This window comes from Aspergillus nomiae (genome assembly GCF_001204775.2).
Source record: "Aspergillus nomiae NRRL 13137 chromosome Unknown contig00560, whole genome shotgun sequence".
NCBI lineage: Eukaryota > Fungi > Ascomycota > Eurotiomycetes > Eurotiales > Aspergillaceae > Aspergillus > Aspergillus nomiae.
The window spans coordinates 1-17,233 of NW_015378615.1; the positions used below are offsets into that span (position 1 = coordinate 1).

The window sequence follows — 17,233 nt, forward strand, 5'->3', positions numbered from 1 at the left end:
TCAGGGGTAACGCCGGGTGCGAAGAGCTCGGGAGAATGGGACAGCATCCACGTGTTTGAAGCTACCGATCGGGCTCGTATGTCCCACTACAAGCTGACCAGCACTGTTATCCTCCATCTGGCCAACGAGACCGAGTCTTTGGGCGAAATGGATCTGAGCGGTAACATGACCCGACAAGTGGAGGTGGACTTGCCGGTTGAGTCCGATGCAAGCCACGTCGCCAATGTTGGTCGACTCGTTGAGGATATGGAGCTGAAGATGAGGAACCTGCTGCGTATGTTTCACAGTTCTTGGCTTGCTCCGTACATGCTATACCTCTCTGAGTGACATACTAACCTCGTGCGTATAGAGGAGGTCTACTTCGGTAAAGCGAAGGATGTCGTTGGCGAACTCCGGAGTAAGCTTCCCTTATTTACGGTCTTCTCACTATATACTAATATGTCATAGGTCTGGCTTCCTTGTCGGAAGCAAGCAAAGACCGCGCTACCCAGCGGGAGATGATTATGTCCATGCACAGGTAGTCACTGGTGACTGCCAAGACTATCTATTTACTACAGTAGCCACGGTAGTAGTATGTTGTGTATCTTCGATTTTGCGCCTTCCAACATTGCACTTCTAGCCTATTGTATGTAGATTCGAGCTAAGGTTCCTGGAGATCTAAGGCTCACATTGTTTTGACAATGCTAGCATATCGAGAGTAGCAAACTCGTAACAGAAGTACAAATTGCGGGATCAAAATTATACTGCGGAACCTACTTTGTATCGCTGCGCAAGAGCCTTAATATTAAGATCAACAGAATCTTTGATTCAGTAGCTTTGGGTATCATAAATGCCGAGGCTCGTTGTGAGTCTTGGCCAAGACAGTAAAAAGAGAGGTAAAGATGAGACTAGGAATACCCCCTGGGATGGACCGTTGTGCATACAATGAAGGTGACAAAGATCGATCACCATATTGTAACAACTATATCCAATGTTTGGGAGTTATCGGTTGGTTCCTTTCGAAGTGGGGTGCGTGCGAAATGAATGATCAATCGACTTCCATCCCCTCACGATTATTCTCAGCCTGCACCCCAGGATTGCTAATCTTTTCGACAAATCCTCTTGCAGCCGCCCAAAGCTCTGCCTCCTTATCCTTGCCTACAGTATCCTTTCGGCTGTTCAGCCAACTGACATCCAACGGGTTTGCCGCTGCCGCAGTTCCCCCGCTCGCGCCAGGTAGATCGCCTGTCCTGGAGGACGAATCTGGAGCAAGTATAGAAACCTCTTCCAAGGCGTAGACCTGACGGCGCAATCGCACGTCGATAGACGACAGGAGAGCAAAGTACTGCGATGTAGCTTCTTTGAAACGAGCTTTGTGGGAATCGAGGGAGTTATCTCCTGCCGAGTCGCTGGATCTGGCGTTGGTAAGGGCTTGTATCGCGAGGCCAGCGGAATGAATTAGTCTTGCCACGTCCTGTAGTTGTGAAGCACTAGTGAGCAATTGGGCCTTTCATGACGGTCTAGTTGTTTGTCGCTCGAAGTACTGCTTCTCCGCTCGAAGCACCTCTTACCTTGTCCACTTCGTTCAATTGGCGTATGCGATCCGCCGATGTAAAAAGTTGGTCTGGTTTGCCGGCCTCCTTGCTGTCCGCCATTGTTGCGCTTGTATATGAATCAAAGAGAAAAGGCCGATACAAAAGGTAAGGCTCCGTCTAGGACTGCAATATGAAGATGCGAAGGCAGCTAAGCTTGCATCACGTGAGTGGGCCTGGGGAACACTAGAATCGGATTACTTAAGCCGGGGAACTAAACTAATCCCAAGGCGGTATAGTGCAATATCAGAACGTGACGCCGCAAAAGCTCCCGTTTACTTTGACCTTCACCATCCCTCTGCTCACAATCTTCCCATCATTTCTCTCAGGTTAGGCATTTTCGCCTCCTCGAATTAGATATCCAGGGCCATGTCTGCTCCAGGCGGGGCCCCGAGCCCTGCGCCCCGAAGTGGAAGCATGGGGCCTGGTGGTGGAATGTCAATGCCTCCGCAACAGTCAATGGGTGCTACCACCCCAGTTGCTCCAACGCCGGGTCCCCCTCCACCTCCTCCTAGTGGTGCGATGTCTCAGCAGAATTTGAACCAGATAGTAAGTAGTCGCTGTGCGATTATATTTGGATACTCAATTATGTTTCCCGAGGTGTATGCGTTCCCGCGGTCCTGGTAAACCATAAATGTGGAGCTTCCTCTCCATCTGTGTTATCGCATACTATGTTTCAACTTAAGCTCAAAGTGACATTTCTACTTTTATGTTTGGACCTAATGTATACCACACTGGAGCCTTGTATACGCGTTCCATCTTAGCTCTGTCCTTAATGTTGTGTTTTCTTTGTTTTGTTGCCAGACTCGCACGTAGCTCTGTTGTCAACTTCATGCTGACGTCCTCCGCCTTAGGTCATCGACTACTTGGCCAAGAAGGGCTATAGTCGTACCGAGGCCATGCTTCGCATGGAGTCGGCGAATCAAGAAATAGACGGTCGCCCTTTACCTCCTCTCGGAGAGGATGCACGTCCCAAGTACAGACTTGGTTTCGGTAAGTTAGTCGTGGTGCTCCAAGCTTGGTACAATGTAATTAACTTGGCGACAGACCTGCTCAAAGTCTGGGTTGAAGACAACCTGGACCTATATAAGGTATGGATACTGTTCGCATGAAATAAAGATTACTTCTGACCCTCTGTAGCCGGAGCTTAGACGCGTTCTTTGGCCGCTCTTTGTTTATTCTTTCCTCAACATGGTCACATCTTTCTACCCTCAAGATGCGAAGCAATTCTTCGATATTAACAAGAACCTTTTTCTGCCTGAACACACTGAGGATGTTCGCGCTCTAGAGCCAATCGCTCTACCAGAGCATGTTCAAGATAATTCAACTGCCAAGCTGTATCGTGGGAACAAATATCGCATAGTTCTAAGCAACCCGGCGTTCTCGAACCTTATGCAGTTCCTCGAGAGCAAGCAAAAGGAGGGCGGCTCCGTCATGTCCGCCATTCTGAGCAGCTACTGCACTATCATCACCAAGGAACGTGCCGTCGACGATAGATTCAGCTTCGCCGCCATGCTGGGTCAAGCTGGCGCGGGCCAGACGTTCCCTACTGAAGACGAGGGTATACCTGGACATCACCCTGCTCTGCCTATACAGGTGATAACCCCGCTATGGCTGGAACCTTGCCCAGGCTTAGGCTGGGAAAACTCCCAATGGAGCAGACCCTCGAAGCCGATGTGAGAGGCGAGCTTGGGGATGAAGACATCAAAAACCCACCGGCCCCAGGCCAAAATACTCTTCTGCAGGAGTTCGACCAGATGATCAAAAAGGAGGACGATGATGAATCCCCTACTCGCGCCGATATTCCTTATCCACCATCAACTGCTCGTGACGTTGCCATGGAGGTTCAGAAGGTTAAAGAGAACCGTGATAGATTTCGGATTGAAGGAAGAACTGGCGGCGTTGGGCCAGCCGTCAGTGTTTGCATGTTTACTTTCCACAATACTTATGACGGGTGAGCCTCTTGCCTTGCTTCTTCGGACTCAAAAGTTGCTGATTCTACCCAGAATTAACTGTCTCGACTTTTCGGATGACAACATGCTCGTTGCAGCTGGTATGCAAGAGTCATATATTCGTGTCTGGAGTCTGGATGGAAAGAGAATTCCATCGACCTACGAGAGTGTGGACGAGACGCAACCATCGAACTCTCGCCGCCTGGTTGGGCATTCGGGACCAGTGTATGCTGTAGCATTCGCTCCATCTATAACACGCACGGAAAATGCTATAGCACCGACAAATGCTCGCTGGCTTCTTTCGTCTTCAGCAGACAAGACAATCAGGCTGTGGTCGTTGGATCTATGGCAATGCATGGTCGTCTATAAGGGACACGATCAACCCGTTTGGGATCTTCAGTGGGGTCCCTATGGGCACTACTTTGCTACCGGAGGCCATGACAAAACTGCCCGTCTCTGGGTTACAGACCATATCCGCCAGCAACGTATTTTCGTTGGACATGACCAAGATGTCGACTGTATTTGCTTCCACCCGAACTCTGCCTATGTCTTCACCGGAAGCTCAGATCATACGGTACGCATGTGGGCTGTGACCACAGGAAATGCTGTCCGTATGTTCACCGGACACACCGGTAACATCACGGCATTGGCATGCAGCCGAGACGGCAAGCTCCTTGCTTCCGCAGATGACCACGGATCCATTCTTCTGTGGGATCTTGCGCCTGGAAGGCTCTTGAAGCGCATGCGTGGCCATGGAAAGGGCGGTATCTGGTCCTTAAGCTGGAGCGTTGAGTCTACCGTGTTGGTGTCCGGTGGCGCTGACGGGACCGTCCGCGTATGGGATGTCACCGGCCCTGCTCAAGACTCAACACAAGGCCGCGTGGTGGGAGAGGGCGGTGCAGGCACCAAGGTCGATGGAGGCAATGTTGCCGCCTCAGGTACACAGGCCTCAAGCTCAGTTGCTCCAAAGAAGAAAGGCAAAGATGTAGTCGTCAGTCCGGACCAAATCAGCGCCTTCCCGACTAAGAAGAGTCCTGTCTATAAAGTGAAATTCACCAACATGAATCTGATCATTGCTGGAGGCGCTTATCTTCCTTAAGGGGAGGGTGAATTTTATGCAAAACGGCGCCAGATACCCGGTTGTTTCCTTTCATCTTCACACTTTTTTGTTTGTCTTCTTGTTATGTCCAATCTTCTTTGCGGTTTGCAGCATTATTTTGGGGACATATTAATGGTCACATGCATTTGGTGGCTGGATTTTTCTTAGACGGCGCCCTGGCTTGTTTCTAATGGGATGGTGTTGGTGGCCGTTGCAATTTATCTAAAGTTAGCTATGTATTAGCTTCTTAGTTGGATTCTACTTCCAGTTTGCAGGCTGAACATCTGGAGATGTTCCGCATGGTCATATCATTAAGAAGTTAATTGGTTTGATACAACGAACAAACTTCGTGACCATAAAAGAATAAGACCGAAGGGATGTCATGTCCCATCGGATTCTAGCACAGGTGCAAGATCATTCACATGAGTATTGATCTACGGGTAGTTATATTCATTATACTTTCGCCTTTGTACATTTGTATACTGTATAGACATGATAACTGCCATCTATGGTTTATGAGAACTCTGCCCCCTCCCAAAAGGTGGAACAGCTCCAGCTCCCTGTTTCATAGCCGCGGAGGCTTGCATATCTGCTACCTTAGGTGGCAGTACCAAAGCACTCCTGTCATTTCTCTTGTAAAAGTCTACTAGCACCTGAGCCGTCTTGACCGGCTGATCTTCCTGTACGAAGTGCCCTGCTTCGGGAAATACCTGCAGCTGATACTTCCCCTGCATTTGTCCAATCATCAACTCTTTATCCAGCCGATCTGTTCCGGCGAGAAGAAGTAATTTTCCGCCACGAGCTTCAAGGAATTTCTTGCTCAGACCGATGAACCAGTTTTCCCAAAAGGGTTTCGTTTCAGCGAGGTTAGTGCGCCATACCCATGGTTTTGAGGGGTCAGTAGGTGTTGTTTCCTCGTAGAGGAGGGAAGGCACGGAGACTCGAGCTGAGGTTCTGTTGCGGATTGTGCGGGAGCGGGTGCTGAGATTGTTAGTACATGGTGTATGTCTGCCTATAGTAGGCAAGGCAAGTTTGAGAGGCCTGTGATTTAGATAGTATAAAGACATACTGCCATTCAATCCCTGAGGCAAGGGAGGGAAACCGTGTAGGCCGTGTAGAAAGATACTTTTCCATGCTTTGTAGAGCGTCCATTGCCGAGCCTGTATCTGCAGTTAGCAAGCTTCTGTCCATTTTAGGCTAACCAGGGATACAACAGTGGGTTTCTTCTGCAAGAATGACATACCTTCGACAACATCCAAAACTGCATAAGCTAACACCTTCGCGCCCAATTCTCCCTTCTTTGCCACATCTGTGATAACCGCACCACCCAGGCTATGTCCTACAAGGACAATGTCCGGTAGACTCTCCCAGCCCATTTTCGACTGCGTCTCACGGACAACGAAAACCAGATCCCGATTGAGCGTCTCCAAACTTAAGTCCAACTCAACCTTTCCTTCTCCCGTCTCCGTGGATGTAGACGTCTGGCCGTGGTCCCGCGCGTCGATAGAGAGGATTCCTGCCGTGGGGAGGATCTTGCGAATCTCCTCTGCGCAGGCTGCAAATGAGAGCCCTGAGGAACCGGCGCCATGATGCATGACGAAGAGCGGGCCCGAGTTTGTGGGTGGAGTTAGGTATACATGGTGTGCTATGCGCGCGGAGTCTGTCTCTTGAACTAAAAAGAGCTCTTCAGTGAAGAAGTCGGTCCAATTTAGGGTTTCGATGGAATTGGATCTGAGGTGCGTGCGTTAGGATATACCAAAGAAACGAAGACCACCCCAGATGTAATAATATTTAAAAGTCACAAATGGCGCAATTGAGAGCAACAGTAGCAGCGATTCAGCATCACAAAGGTAGGATTGACTCACCCTCGCGACCTAGCAAACAGCTGCCGACTGGGAGAGGGAACCACAGTCCCCGTTGATGAGGCGGACTCGGAATCGTCTTCATCGCGGGGTGGATGCATGGAGAACGGTGGGGCCTCAGAAGGAAGCTTGGCCAGTTTTGCTTTGGCGAAGGATTTCTGCAGTTCACTCATGGAGGTGGGTTATGGTATGTTTGGTGCTGGTAAATTGGGCGCTATTTTCCTTTGGTGGGAGGGTGGACGGGAGCTCATGTGGGGTGGTGGGATGAATGGATCTTCTTAGATGATCGGCAGGACGGACCGTATGATCTGGAGGAGATTCTATTGTATTTAGTTGTCTGGGGAATTGGACCCTCGGAGATCTGTTTCCAGGAGTCCTGAAGCTGAGGTTATTCGAGGACCGGACAGTGATTGATTTCTGTGCCTGGAAGTCGTGTCACAGGAACAATAAATCCAAAACGTTGATCTGGAGAGCAGTTCATTTCCCTGCCTCAGGCCGGCCACTCATCCCCAATGACGTCATGGGACCACGCCCAGGTCTGGAAATACTGAACCGGATGGACCTGGGTTGTTTTAACCTACTTAATTTCTAGTAACCAGCCGGCGAGCTATTCGGCTTCAAGTGCCGAGACTCTTCTAGAAAGTAGAATCGAAACATGGCATGAAGAATTGCTCGGTGGTCATATGACCTGGAAGGAAGTATCTTTAACCATTGCTATAGTCCTCCTCCTTCTAAGTCTCTCCTTCCCCCTCATGTTAGACCCAATATCTTTCAAGATGACATCCACATCCCACCCAGGTATCAGTACTACCGATTGGAAGAGAAGCCACCTATTGTATTTCCAGAAGATCATGTCCTCTAGTTGGTTGGCGTCGCTATGCTGGCCAATCCATGGTTATGCGGGCATGAGCAATCGATGACTTCACCAACCATCCCAATGTTTCAGCTCCCTGCATTACCGCTGATATGGATGCCGGGTGCATCATTGCTCTATACCCGCTGATCCTTAGTATTTCCTCAAATTTAAGCTTACTCTTGTCCTGCTAATTCTGGAGGTGCATGTCCTACCCATGACGTCACCTCAACTCTGAGGAATTTTGGCATTTCAATTACTCTGGACTCGAACTATTGCTTCCTCTTTCTTTTCTGCTTCACACAAAGGATCCACTCCGTGAGCTGCTATAAGGCCTACCATTTTGCACCAATATAGCACACAATGGTCGCACTGTGGAACAAGAAAAAAGACGACCCCGAAAGGGAGGAATCACAGACAAGGGATGAGGGGTCTTCCAGAAGCTATCGTGAATCACACTATCGAGAGCCAGATGAGCGCACGAGACTCCTCCCTCGCGATAATAACGCTTATCTGAGACCTGATGATCCTGCAGTAAGCTGAACAAACCCCTACCTCAAATGTTGACCAAATGCATTATCCCGCTGACATTCAAAATGCAAGGTCTCTCCGTATAACCTCTGGAGCGTTCGAGCTCTACGAGCCCTCTCCTCACTCTTCCTCGTGATAAGCTTTATATGGTGGGCCTTCTTGCTCGTCTCCATATTCGTCAGTCCGCCGATGATGCACACCCGGGGGTCCGGATTCTTCAGCTTCGCCTATACCTCGTTAACAGTCGGTTACCTGATTATCGCACTCCTATTCTTCTCCGTACCGTCAAAGCCTATGACAATATGTGGCGCGATTCTATTTGTCTTCCTCTTAGTTGATATGTGCATCATATTGGGTGTAGCTCATATTCGTGTCGAAGAAGGTTGGGTGGGCATCGCCTCCGTCGTTTGGGCGACATTCATCTCCATCTATGCCATTGGGCAGAACCGCTACGTCGCTTGGGGTAAAAAAGAAGAGGAAGAGCGTCTGACAGGTCGCGAAGAGACGCGCCGTCCCCTCCGAGAATGGCTGGCGGTGCTGATTGCCACCATCATTATGGCGCTCCTTGCCATCGTTTCCATCCTCTTCACCGCAACGTTGATCATCCGCATTCAAGACTCCTCGCTTGCTGCACCAGGCAAGAAGTACTACGTCAATGGCAACCACTACCAGGTCCATCTAAACTGTGTCGGCAACCCAGGTCGCAAAACCCAAGATGGAGACCCCATTCCCACAGTTCTATTGGAAGGTAATCACGGACCAGTCGAACACACCTTGCAGCCATTTATCGATGATGCGTACCGCAACGGCTCAATCGAACGCTACTGCTACTGGGACCGACCGGGATACGGCTGGTCCGACAACGCGCCGTCCCCTTACTCCGCTGGCATGGCAGCCGACTCACTGTCTGAGGCGCTCGCTCTTGCCGGCGAAGAAGGCCCCTGGGTCCTGGTCTCCGCCGGAGTAGGCGGCATCCACAGTCGCATTTTTGCCAGTCGACATCTCCTCGAGATAGACGGGATCATGCTCATTGACACCCTGCATGAGGATTACCTGGACAGTCTAGGCTCACCGGGACGAGGCTTCATCCTCTGGGTTCGGGGTGTACTCTCTCCTCTCGGTCTCGATCGACTCGCCGGAGCCATCTTCAAGGGCCGGACACGGGTGGACCGCGTCATCGGTCGTAGCGCCTATCAAACTGCCAAGGTCATCCGGGCCAAGTTGCAGGAGAATTTGGTAGCCAAATCCATGACTGCTTCGGAAATACAGACCGCGCGGCACGTCCAGATGCCTGACACGCCGTTGACGGTCATCAGTTCTGGTGTGGAAGTCCGGAAGAGTGAAAAATGGAGGAAGGCCCAGGAGGAATTGACGAAAGTGACAAAGAATCTCAAAAACTGGGATATTGTTCGTGGGGCACCACATGAGGTGTGGAGATCGGCTGAGGGCCGGTCAATCGTGGAGAAAAGATTGAAGCAGATGGTCAAAGGTAAGGGGAAGAAGTAATTTATCCCCTTTCGCTGGGATTGTCGTGTCTTTTTCGTTTCTACCCCTTCAAGCCTCCTCTTCCATTTCATTTTCTTCTCGATTTATTTTGGGTTAGTTCTTTTATATGTTACCCCTTTCTGGTTGGCGTTGTTGCAAACCTCATGTGTGGTAGCTTAACATTTACGGGGCTATTGTGGTGTGATTCACGTAATATAGTCTACTTCACCGTGCACTCTTTGTTATCTTAACTGCAGGCGTACTTAACTTTCTGTAATCAGTGTAGGCAGTCCACATAAACTTGTGAATCCAACCAACTATTATAGAATCACGAGCAGTTGAGACACCAGTAGTTGTCGCTGAGAAAGTTCGCAGCTCCGGAACTCGACTTTTTCCAGCAACGTAGCTATATTCCATCCATACCATCTAATATCTTTGAGCTATATCACAAGACATCCGGCCTCACAACCTGGGATCTAAACCAGCCGAAATATATGCATAGGGTTGGCGGGAGTCGGAGAACAGATCAAGAAATACTGCAAGGCACGACCACGTTTGTTGCACAGCCGGCGTACGCTAGGCCAAGACGTCTGATGGCAGCTTTGACCGAGGGGAGCAGGGTGGATGATGTTTCGACGGGGAATGTGGCTACGCGGCTCGGATCGACCAGTCACTCTAGACTAGCTCCCTTGAACCTCTTAGCAAGCTGTTCACTTTCTGATTTTGGAGATTCAGGCCTTGAGGGGAATAAACGTTTTCCGGCTTGGGGCACTGCGCGTGGAGAATCGGCCGAGCTCAGCCAGGGGCGCTTAGGGGGGCGCTCACCACTTTCCTGAAGAATTGTGACCAACGTCGCCCACCCGGGGGTGTTTATCAACTGGACTCCGTCTGCGGGATCATGTGTTGTCGCAACGCGGCCGAGAAGTGCTTCCTCGTCCTGATGTTGTGTCAATGCTTATCACGATCATCAAACCAGTCTATGGTGGTTTGCCTACCTTGCTGAATGTGGACAGAGAGTGGAGGAAACACAGAAGATGGAAGTCGGATACGGCGCGAATTGCCTTGTCAGGGTCGCCGTGGGGCACGAGCTTTTTGGCGACATGACGAAGCTCCTGGCTTTCGCCGATGACTTCACGGTTCTCGATTGGAAAATTACCTTCAGCAAAAAGAGGAAAGGATTCCGTGGGGAATCCGTGGGTTAAAGTGACCAAGAGATACTCAACAGGGAATGCTGGTTTTGCGTTTTGCTGGGCGCTAACACCATACTCATTAATCTTTCGGTAGAAAACTTCGGGTATATACCGCGACCTGTTCCCAGAGTCATCCTCTTCGGACTGTACGAGCATGACCGAGGGCTCCGCAGACGGTTCGACAATATCTGCCCTGACCATCTCAACTGCCGCAACCGACGCCTGGTAGGCGCTTACCGAGATAGCACCCTCCTCGTCTCCACTGAGAACACAAGTGACAAAATTGGAACCAAATCGACCAGTCCGGCTCCACTTGGTTGCTTTCGGATATTGGGCTTGTAACCGCGCTGCGAATGTAATCTCTAGGGACGAAAGGAAGTATGAATCAATGTGCCGCTTGCAGACAACCGAGCCGTCCCCTTGTCCAGCATCTAGCAAGTCAGTAAATATAACACCGACTTTCTCAAGGCCACACAAGCGTGCGACCTCGTCCACCTCCTTCTCATTGTGCCATTCGTGAAGCGTGACGCCATCAATCTCATCCACCTGAGGTGGCTCATAGATCGCCTGGACCACGGCTTTGACTCCCAGGGGAACCTCGGTGTACTCTTCGTAGGTACCGTAGAGGAATCCCAACCGTTGAGCACCGGACTTACGCCAGAAATCGAGCAACGAGTTAATAAGATCAGGAGAAGAGAACTCCACATGGTCCACAGTACGGAACTCTTGAGGCTGCAAGCTAATCGCACTTGGTTGGCACTTGGTGCAGATTCCCTCAGGCCACGAAGGATGTCCCGACGGGCAATCCCGTCTTACTCGGTAGTATGGTTCACTGAGTGGGGGCATGAAGGAGCTCTTGAGCTCAGCTTTGTTGGTCGCAGCATTGAGTTTCCGCAAATAGGAGTGAAACGACAAATGCTTGATCTTCTTCTCTGCAAGGTACTTGGGGTCGTAAGGCTCTAGTGGCATACAGTAGTCGCACATGCCCTTGGGACCATGCTTGCACATTTTCATGTCACGGTTGCGCTTTATTTTCCCATCTTTCTTATCCAACGCATCATCGAGGGGCGACTGCTGGACCACATCCCAGGGGTTTTTGATTATAGCGGTCGGTGAGGTAGGTTGGGGGCGAATCGAAACGGTTTCGGGTTGCGGGACAGGGGCCCCATTCAGACGCCGAGAAGACCCATTCGTAGTATTACCATTTACAGAGCCGTCTTGCAAGTTTTGCTTTTCTTGATAGCCAAGGTACAGCTTGTCTCCGTGTCTACTTCCAGCATTAGCAAGCTCAAGAGCAGTAGAGATGCCGCCCGATATTGGCGAACTGACTTTAGACCGACAGTTCCAAGCGCAATACCATCGAGAGTGTCCAAAAGTCTCTCATCTCCACCGGTACCTATGGGCTTGTTGGAAAGGTTTATCGAAGAGGGTTCAGTATCTGGAGGGAGGTGCTCCAAAATCTACAGATGGGATCGTTAGCATCCAGCTAGCACCAGGTGAGATACAGGGACACGGTTGACACAGATTACCAAGCCATACCTTCTGCTTGAGCGAGGGAAATAGTTCTTGTGGGCTGACTGTCAGCCGGAACTGACCGTTCCGGCTTTCGAATCTCAGAACGATCGGCCGAGATGCCATAGGGAAGGATTTGGTGTTGATGAGAGTTAAGGTGCAAGGTAGTTGAGTAGCAGTGAGTGATGCTGTCTACGGGTATACGTAAATATTGATTGAGCTCATGGAATCATGACGATGGGAAAGTATAAGGTATAGTGAGAGGCAGTGGCGGGTTTGAAGACAAGATGAAAGTGAGTGAGAGCTTAAGTTGGAGGAGAAGACGAGAAGGCGGAACAGCTCTATCGTCATCGCCGCCAGTTACCGCCCTAGTACCAGAACCCCGCAGAAAACACTTACAGAACTGATGTACAATGCGTAATCTGAATACCGATGCTAGGTAGCTAATTATTATTAAGTAGCAGAGGCCTTCATTCTAATTGGGTTAGAGATCTAAAGAATACTTATTTTATAAGATTTTTCAGAATCAGATTATGAACAGAATAAAAATCTACTTCGAAGTTCTTACCACCTCATATTTTACTACCAAGTTACTAAACGACAATGCAATATATTGTACAAATACACCATTCATTATTGAAAAGTTCATAAAGTATTTTATTATTATGTGTAGGTATGTATGATTGTCAGACCTCAAGTCAGGTATCGTTGGAACAAACAACAAAACGAACAAAGCACAAAGATCAGGTGGGTATACAATGGAGTCGATTAGGAAATGACACACTTAGGAAGACCACAAGGTCCCTCGCCTTTCTCCTTCTTTGACCCTTGTGTACCCTGTGCGTTCTGCTGGCCATTCTGCGCAGCGTTGGAAGCTTCTGTCTTTGTAGTTTGTTCTTTTTGTTGTTGCTGTGGTTGTTGTGATGCAGCGGCAGGCTGCGACTCGGGCTTGATCTCTTCGCTGCCATGCAGTCACGCGAAGTTGACACGGGCAACGTGCTCGTAGAAAGCCTTACCCTGGCCCTCGGCGATCTCGAGCTCGAGAGCACTGGGCTGGCGGGAACCGTCGGCGCCCTATAGAGTGATATGTTAGCAAATGTTATGGCCACGAGACATAGATGCAGAATCTTACAGCGAAAGTACCAGCACCCCAGGCGCTACCACCGTGGACCTCACTCAGGTTGGCTAACTGGGCAAACATGGTCTTGTAGCCGAGAGGAACGTAGATGAAGCCGTGGTGAGCAAGAGTGCTCATGGCAGCAATGGCGGTGGATTCCTGGCCACCACCCAAGGTACCAGTGGAGACGAACAGGCCGGCATACTTGCCCCAGTAGCCACCGGTGGCCCAGATACCGCCAGTGTGGTCCCAGAAAGCCTTCCACTGGGCAGGGAAGTTACCATAACGAGTAGGGATACCGAACAGGACAGCGTCGTAGTCCTTCAGGGTGTTCGGTTCGGCAATGGGGTGGGCCTTCTTGGGAGGAGCGTGCATCTTAGCCAGGGCCTCATCAGGAAGGGTCTCAGCAATCCTATGGGAAGACTATTAGCAATTGGGCTTTACGACTGGTGTTTCTTTGTGGACGTACTGGTAGATGTCGGCCTGGCCGCCAGCAGATTCAATACCCTTCTTCTCGGCCTCGGCCAGGTGGGCGATGTGGCCGTACATGGAGTACTACAGTTCGTTAGCCATTGAGTCTCGCATAAGAAGATAAGCAGAACGGTCGAAGTTACGTACGTAAACGATAGCGATCTTGGGACCATGGCGACGGTATGTGGTTTTAATTTTATTGGAGAGGGGGTTTTGAAGGAACTTTTAGTGGGGAGATGGAGGAAGAATTGAAGTATCAGCCGGACCAGGCGAGAACTCTTATATATGCGAGATTGCGTTCCTTGGAGAAGACGGTTGACCACGAGGGGTAGGGGCTACCCCCTCCATTCGAGAAGCTCGACACCGGAATTCAATTGGAAGCTTGCCAAATGATCCGTAATCGATGACAGAATCCATTCGGTTCGAGAGAAGCGCCGGGTGATTGGTTCTGGAAGGGCTACTGTGGGGGTTGCTGGGGGTCCAACCGAATGTCCTTTGCTCCACCGACGCCTCCTGGGCCAATAATCTGCATGGCTGGTAACTTAGCTGAGTCTTACTGATGATTAGCAAATGGTCCCCTTTCCCGCTCCCAGAACGTTCGATCGAACAGGACCTTGCTGAATGATCTCTAATTCAGGTGGAAGAATGCTTTCCAATCAGGGGAATAAAAGATACAATCTTCTGCGCTTCAATTCCGTTGTGGTGAGTAATCTACAACGACTAGGAAATGTGACTCGGATAACTATCGCAATGCACTGGCCTTGCTGTCGTGATGTCATCCACTTCTGCAAGTACGACGACGCCATGTCACGGTAATCGACAGCCAAATCTGTGGCTGCAAACTGTGTTACACGAAACCAGACACAATGGCCGCGGTATTGTTCCTTTGTGTGATACTCTATACGCTCGTCCATACCCTATAGCAACCGCCATTATGGTTCACTAGATCATACATACGAATAGATTATCAATGGGTATCTCAACGTTCTAATAATAAGCTTAAATCCACCACGAACAAATAACCTTCTCTTCTCTCCTATCCAAAAAAGAAATCCCACAAAACATGTCCCCGCCTATAGTCCACGTCCGCGGCCTCTAAAACGACCACGCATGAATCCACCCCCGCGTCCCCGCTCACTCCTCCATTCACGTTCACGTTCCTTTTCTCTTTCCTGCTCCTCCCGGATCAAAATTCTCTCTCGCTCCAATTCCTCCTCAGTCTTCTCCACCCTAATTGACGGCTTGGGTAGGTTCTCGATCCACCGGGCATGAGCGTCCGCGCAACCCTTGCCCTCTGGACAGAAACCTGCCAGGTAGTACTGGCACAGACGTCGGCGCACATGGCGTTTGGCACATAGCGGCCCCAGCGGACAAAACCCTCGATCGTAATGTTCGCACGGCGGTAACCGAGCCTGCTCCCGCACGTGCTGATACAGACAGTCGTCTCCATTCGGGCAGTAGCCTGACCGCGAAAAGGACTGGCACTCTGGCATCCGACGAAGGTTGTATTCATGGAGATATTCACATTTGAGGCCTTTTTTGCACAGCCCCTTGAGGAAGTGCTTGCAGACGAGTGACCCGTGCGTCGTAGACGGTGCCAATCCGGAAGCGGTGGTCGTGGACGTCGTCACTCGTGATGGGGTCGGATGTCGATCGGGGCAAGCTGGCCCTAAGGGGCAGTGGCCTTCACTGTACGCCTTGCAGACGGGCACATCACAGGCCAGTCCGAAGCCGAAGCTATTGCGTAAGAAGGGGACGAAGGAGAAATCGTTATAGCTTGGGTCGCGCTCGCTGCCGGAAGCTAAGATTTGTGATGCGGCGTAATCAACTTCTGCTGACATGGCTGTGTTTTATCGTTATATAATAGAGCTAAGAACAGAATATGTCGCTATTTGGGTGACAAAGGAAGTGAGTGAGAACGAAATGCTCGCGGCCGGAAACTTGGGCGGCAGCGGAGCTCAGATACAATTCGGTGCTGGAGCCAGTCCAAAGCACTAAGTAAGGGGGTTCTTGAGCTGTACAGTTTGGTGAGTGATTTTGAGGACAAAGTCAGGGAAATGGTTGGTAACAATGTCAATGCAGTGATGGCCAAACCCAGGATGCAGAAGAAATTCTGGTCAATGTCAAAGGAACAGCTCGACGGCGGAAAAAGGCCTGACACTAAAACAGAAGGCGGTGGCAAATGTTCCAATCATCCTGAAAGTATCCCACGTGACCGTCAGCTACCATGGATGCTTTGATGATGCGCAAGGCTCAAGGCTGGGCAGTTAAGGAAAAGCTGTATTTCTCTAGAATGTATAGCGTAGCGTAGTAGTCTAGAATATCATGGTAATTATAGGAAAGATTCGATGTAACCATAACAAAGTGAACAGGGTCTTCGGATGAACTTGAAGGATGGAGGATAGTCAGTCTCAAGGAACTCTGTTCAGTCAATTCAGCGTGCTGATAGGCGCCCTGCATTGTTACTTACCAGGTCAACATGTGTTTGACGGAGTATGAGACTTTCCCATATAGGAAATATTGGTTCTACTTCCCACTATTTTTTGGCTCTTCACATTTCCGTCAACTTCGGATGTATCATTCCTTAGCCTTACTAATATTAATGTGACCTCGAAAGCACTTCAGAGATAAATACATCTAATTTAGCACCTGGCGTGCTCTGAATACCTCTTCTGGTCACCTTCAATTTCAATCGACTATTTAACTTAGGCCAACTTATCTGCATAAGGGGACACTGCTGATGATCCAGATTATACCAACATCTAGGAAGATACAGGCATATCCCGCTTATTAGCTATGGCACAGACAATAGCAGATATAACTTTAGAGATAAAGTCATCTATGCCCACGAACCTTCTGGTGTTATAGTATATCACATTCCACGGTGTTACGTTCTACCACCGTACTTCCTCTGAGTTTCCCATTGAGCGAACCCAATCTCGATCTACCTCTTTCGCCAGAAATCCACCGTAATCGTATATAGTCATTGGTACTTCCGAATGACACAAGATATATCACGAAACCTGAACCAGATCGCAATACAACTAATCTTTTAGACATCCGAGGAGAGTCTAAACCAGAGCAGGTATAGTCGTGATCTAAGTTGATCGTGTAATCACGTGCATACTTGGCGCCTTGGAGCCTTAGTAGCTGAAAACCCATGGGTTTACTCGTTAACTTAGTAATAATTCATAATTGTTTACGATCAGACATGGATCCTCGAGTATACCTCAAGTTTCTCGAGCGAATTATGTCCAATCATTTCGCCGTCACGCAACAGTTTACCAGGTTTAGGTTCAATAGCGGAAGCAAGACAACCGACAACCTAGTCTAAGGGGTAAAAGGGAAGAGACGTTAAGAGAGAAAAGAGAAAAGAGAAGGAGAATTGCAGATCTGGACTTGAGGGGTCACAGCATGGCTGCAGACGTAAACACCGGTGCTGCTGCCCCTGCATACGAGACATCCTGGGAGGTCACAACGTCACATGGTCTCTCTGACTCTGCCACTCTGGCATTGATATTCCGTGTGTAACACATCGGCAAATGGTGAACAATCCATTGCTGTACGAAAGATAAATGCATATATATATA

General features: G+C 49.7%; 7 protein-coding genes across 7 annotated transcripts; 3 read left to right on the forward strand and 4 right to left on the reverse strand.

Moving 5' to 3' along the window:
- Nucleotides 1-78: 78 nt before the first annotated feature.
- cap2 (F-actin-capping protein subunit beta) lies at nt 79-521 on the forward strand (the record flags this gene model as incomplete). Its single annotated transcript, XM_015555614.1, has 3 exons — nt 79-274; nt 350-397; nt 448-521. The coding sequence occupies 3 exons, from the start codon at nt 79-81 to the stop codon at nt 519-521; spliced, it is 318 nt and encodes a 105-aa protein (XP_015401602.1).
- Nucleotides 522-766: 245 nt separating this feature from the next.
- ANOM_010359 (mediator of RNA polymerase II transcription subunit 11) lies at nt 767-1,707 on the reverse strand (the record flags this gene model as incomplete). The annotated part of the gene is made up of 2 exons (XM_015555615.1): nt 767-1,453; nt 1,551-1,707. Coding segments are annotated over 2 exons (552 nt in total), but the record flags the coding sequence as incomplete, so codon positions are not given.
- A 153-nt stretch (nt 1,708-1,860) lies between these two features.
- On the forward strand, nt 1,861-4,622 carry ANOM_010360 (putative transcription initiation factor TFIID subunit; the record flags this gene model as incomplete). Its single annotated transcript, XM_015555616.1, has 6 exons — nt 1,861-2,120; nt 2,426-2,564; nt 2,619-2,662; nt 2,712-3,132; nt 3,168-3,525; nt 3,578-4,622. The coding sequence occupies exons 1-6, from the start codon at nt 1,941-1,943 to the stop codon at nt 4,620-4,622; spliced, it is 2,187 nt and encodes a 728-aa protein (XP_015401600.1). The 5' UTR covers nt 1,861-1,940.
- Nucleotides 4,623-5,049: 427 nt separating this feature from the next.
- ppe1 (putative ribosomal protein/carboxylic ester hydrolase (Ppe1)) lies at nt 5,050-6,657 on the reverse strand (the record flags this gene model as incomplete). The annotated part of the gene is made up of 4 exons (XM_015555617.1): nt 5,050-5,603; nt 5,692-5,782; nt 5,866-6,353; nt 6,488-6,657. 4 exons carry the CDS (start codon nt 6,655-6,657, stop codon nt 5,129-5,131), a joined length of 1,224 nt encoding a protein of 407 aa, XP_015401599.1. The 3' UTR covers nt 5,050-5,128.
- A 1,005-nt stretch (nt 6,658-7,662) lies between these two features.
- ANOM_010362 (uncharacterized protein) lies at nt 7,663-9,374 on the forward strand (the record flags this gene model as incomplete). The annotated part of the gene is made up of 2 exons (XM_015555618.1): nt 7,663-7,871; nt 7,941-9,374. Exons 1-2 carry the CDS (start codon nt 7,701-7,703, stop codon nt 9,372-9,374), a joined length of 1,605 nt encoding a protein of 534 aa, XP_015401598.1. The 5' UTR covers nt 7,663-7,700.
- A 649-nt stretch (nt 9,375-10,023) lies between these two features.
- Nucleotides 10,024-13,816, reverse strand: ANOM_010363 (endoplasmic reticulum and nuclear membrane proteinc Npl4; the record flags this gene model as incomplete). Its single annotated transcript, XM_015555619.1, has 9 exons — nt 10,024-10,290; nt 10,349-11,810; nt 11,873-12,003; nt 12,083-12,243; nt 12,892-13,011; nt 13,072-13,129; nt 13,188-13,584; nt 13,642-13,727; nt 13,787-13,816. The coding sequence occupies 9 exons, from the start codon at nt 13,814-13,816 to the stop codon at nt 10,024-10,026; spliced, it is 2,712 nt and encodes a 903-aa protein (XP_015401597.1).
- Nucleotides 13,817-14,716: 900 nt separating this feature from the next.
- Nucleotides 14,717-15,484, reverse strand: yth1 (cleavage polyadenylation factor RNA-binding subunit YTH1; the record flags this gene model as incomplete). Its single annotated transcript, XM_015555620.1, has 1 exon — nt 14,717-15,484. The coding sequence occupies one exon, from the start codon at nt 15,482-15,484 to the stop codon at nt 14,717-14,719; it is 768 nt and encodes a 255-aa protein (XP_015401601.1).
- Between the last annotated feature and the right edge of the window lie 1,749 nt (nt 15,485-17,233).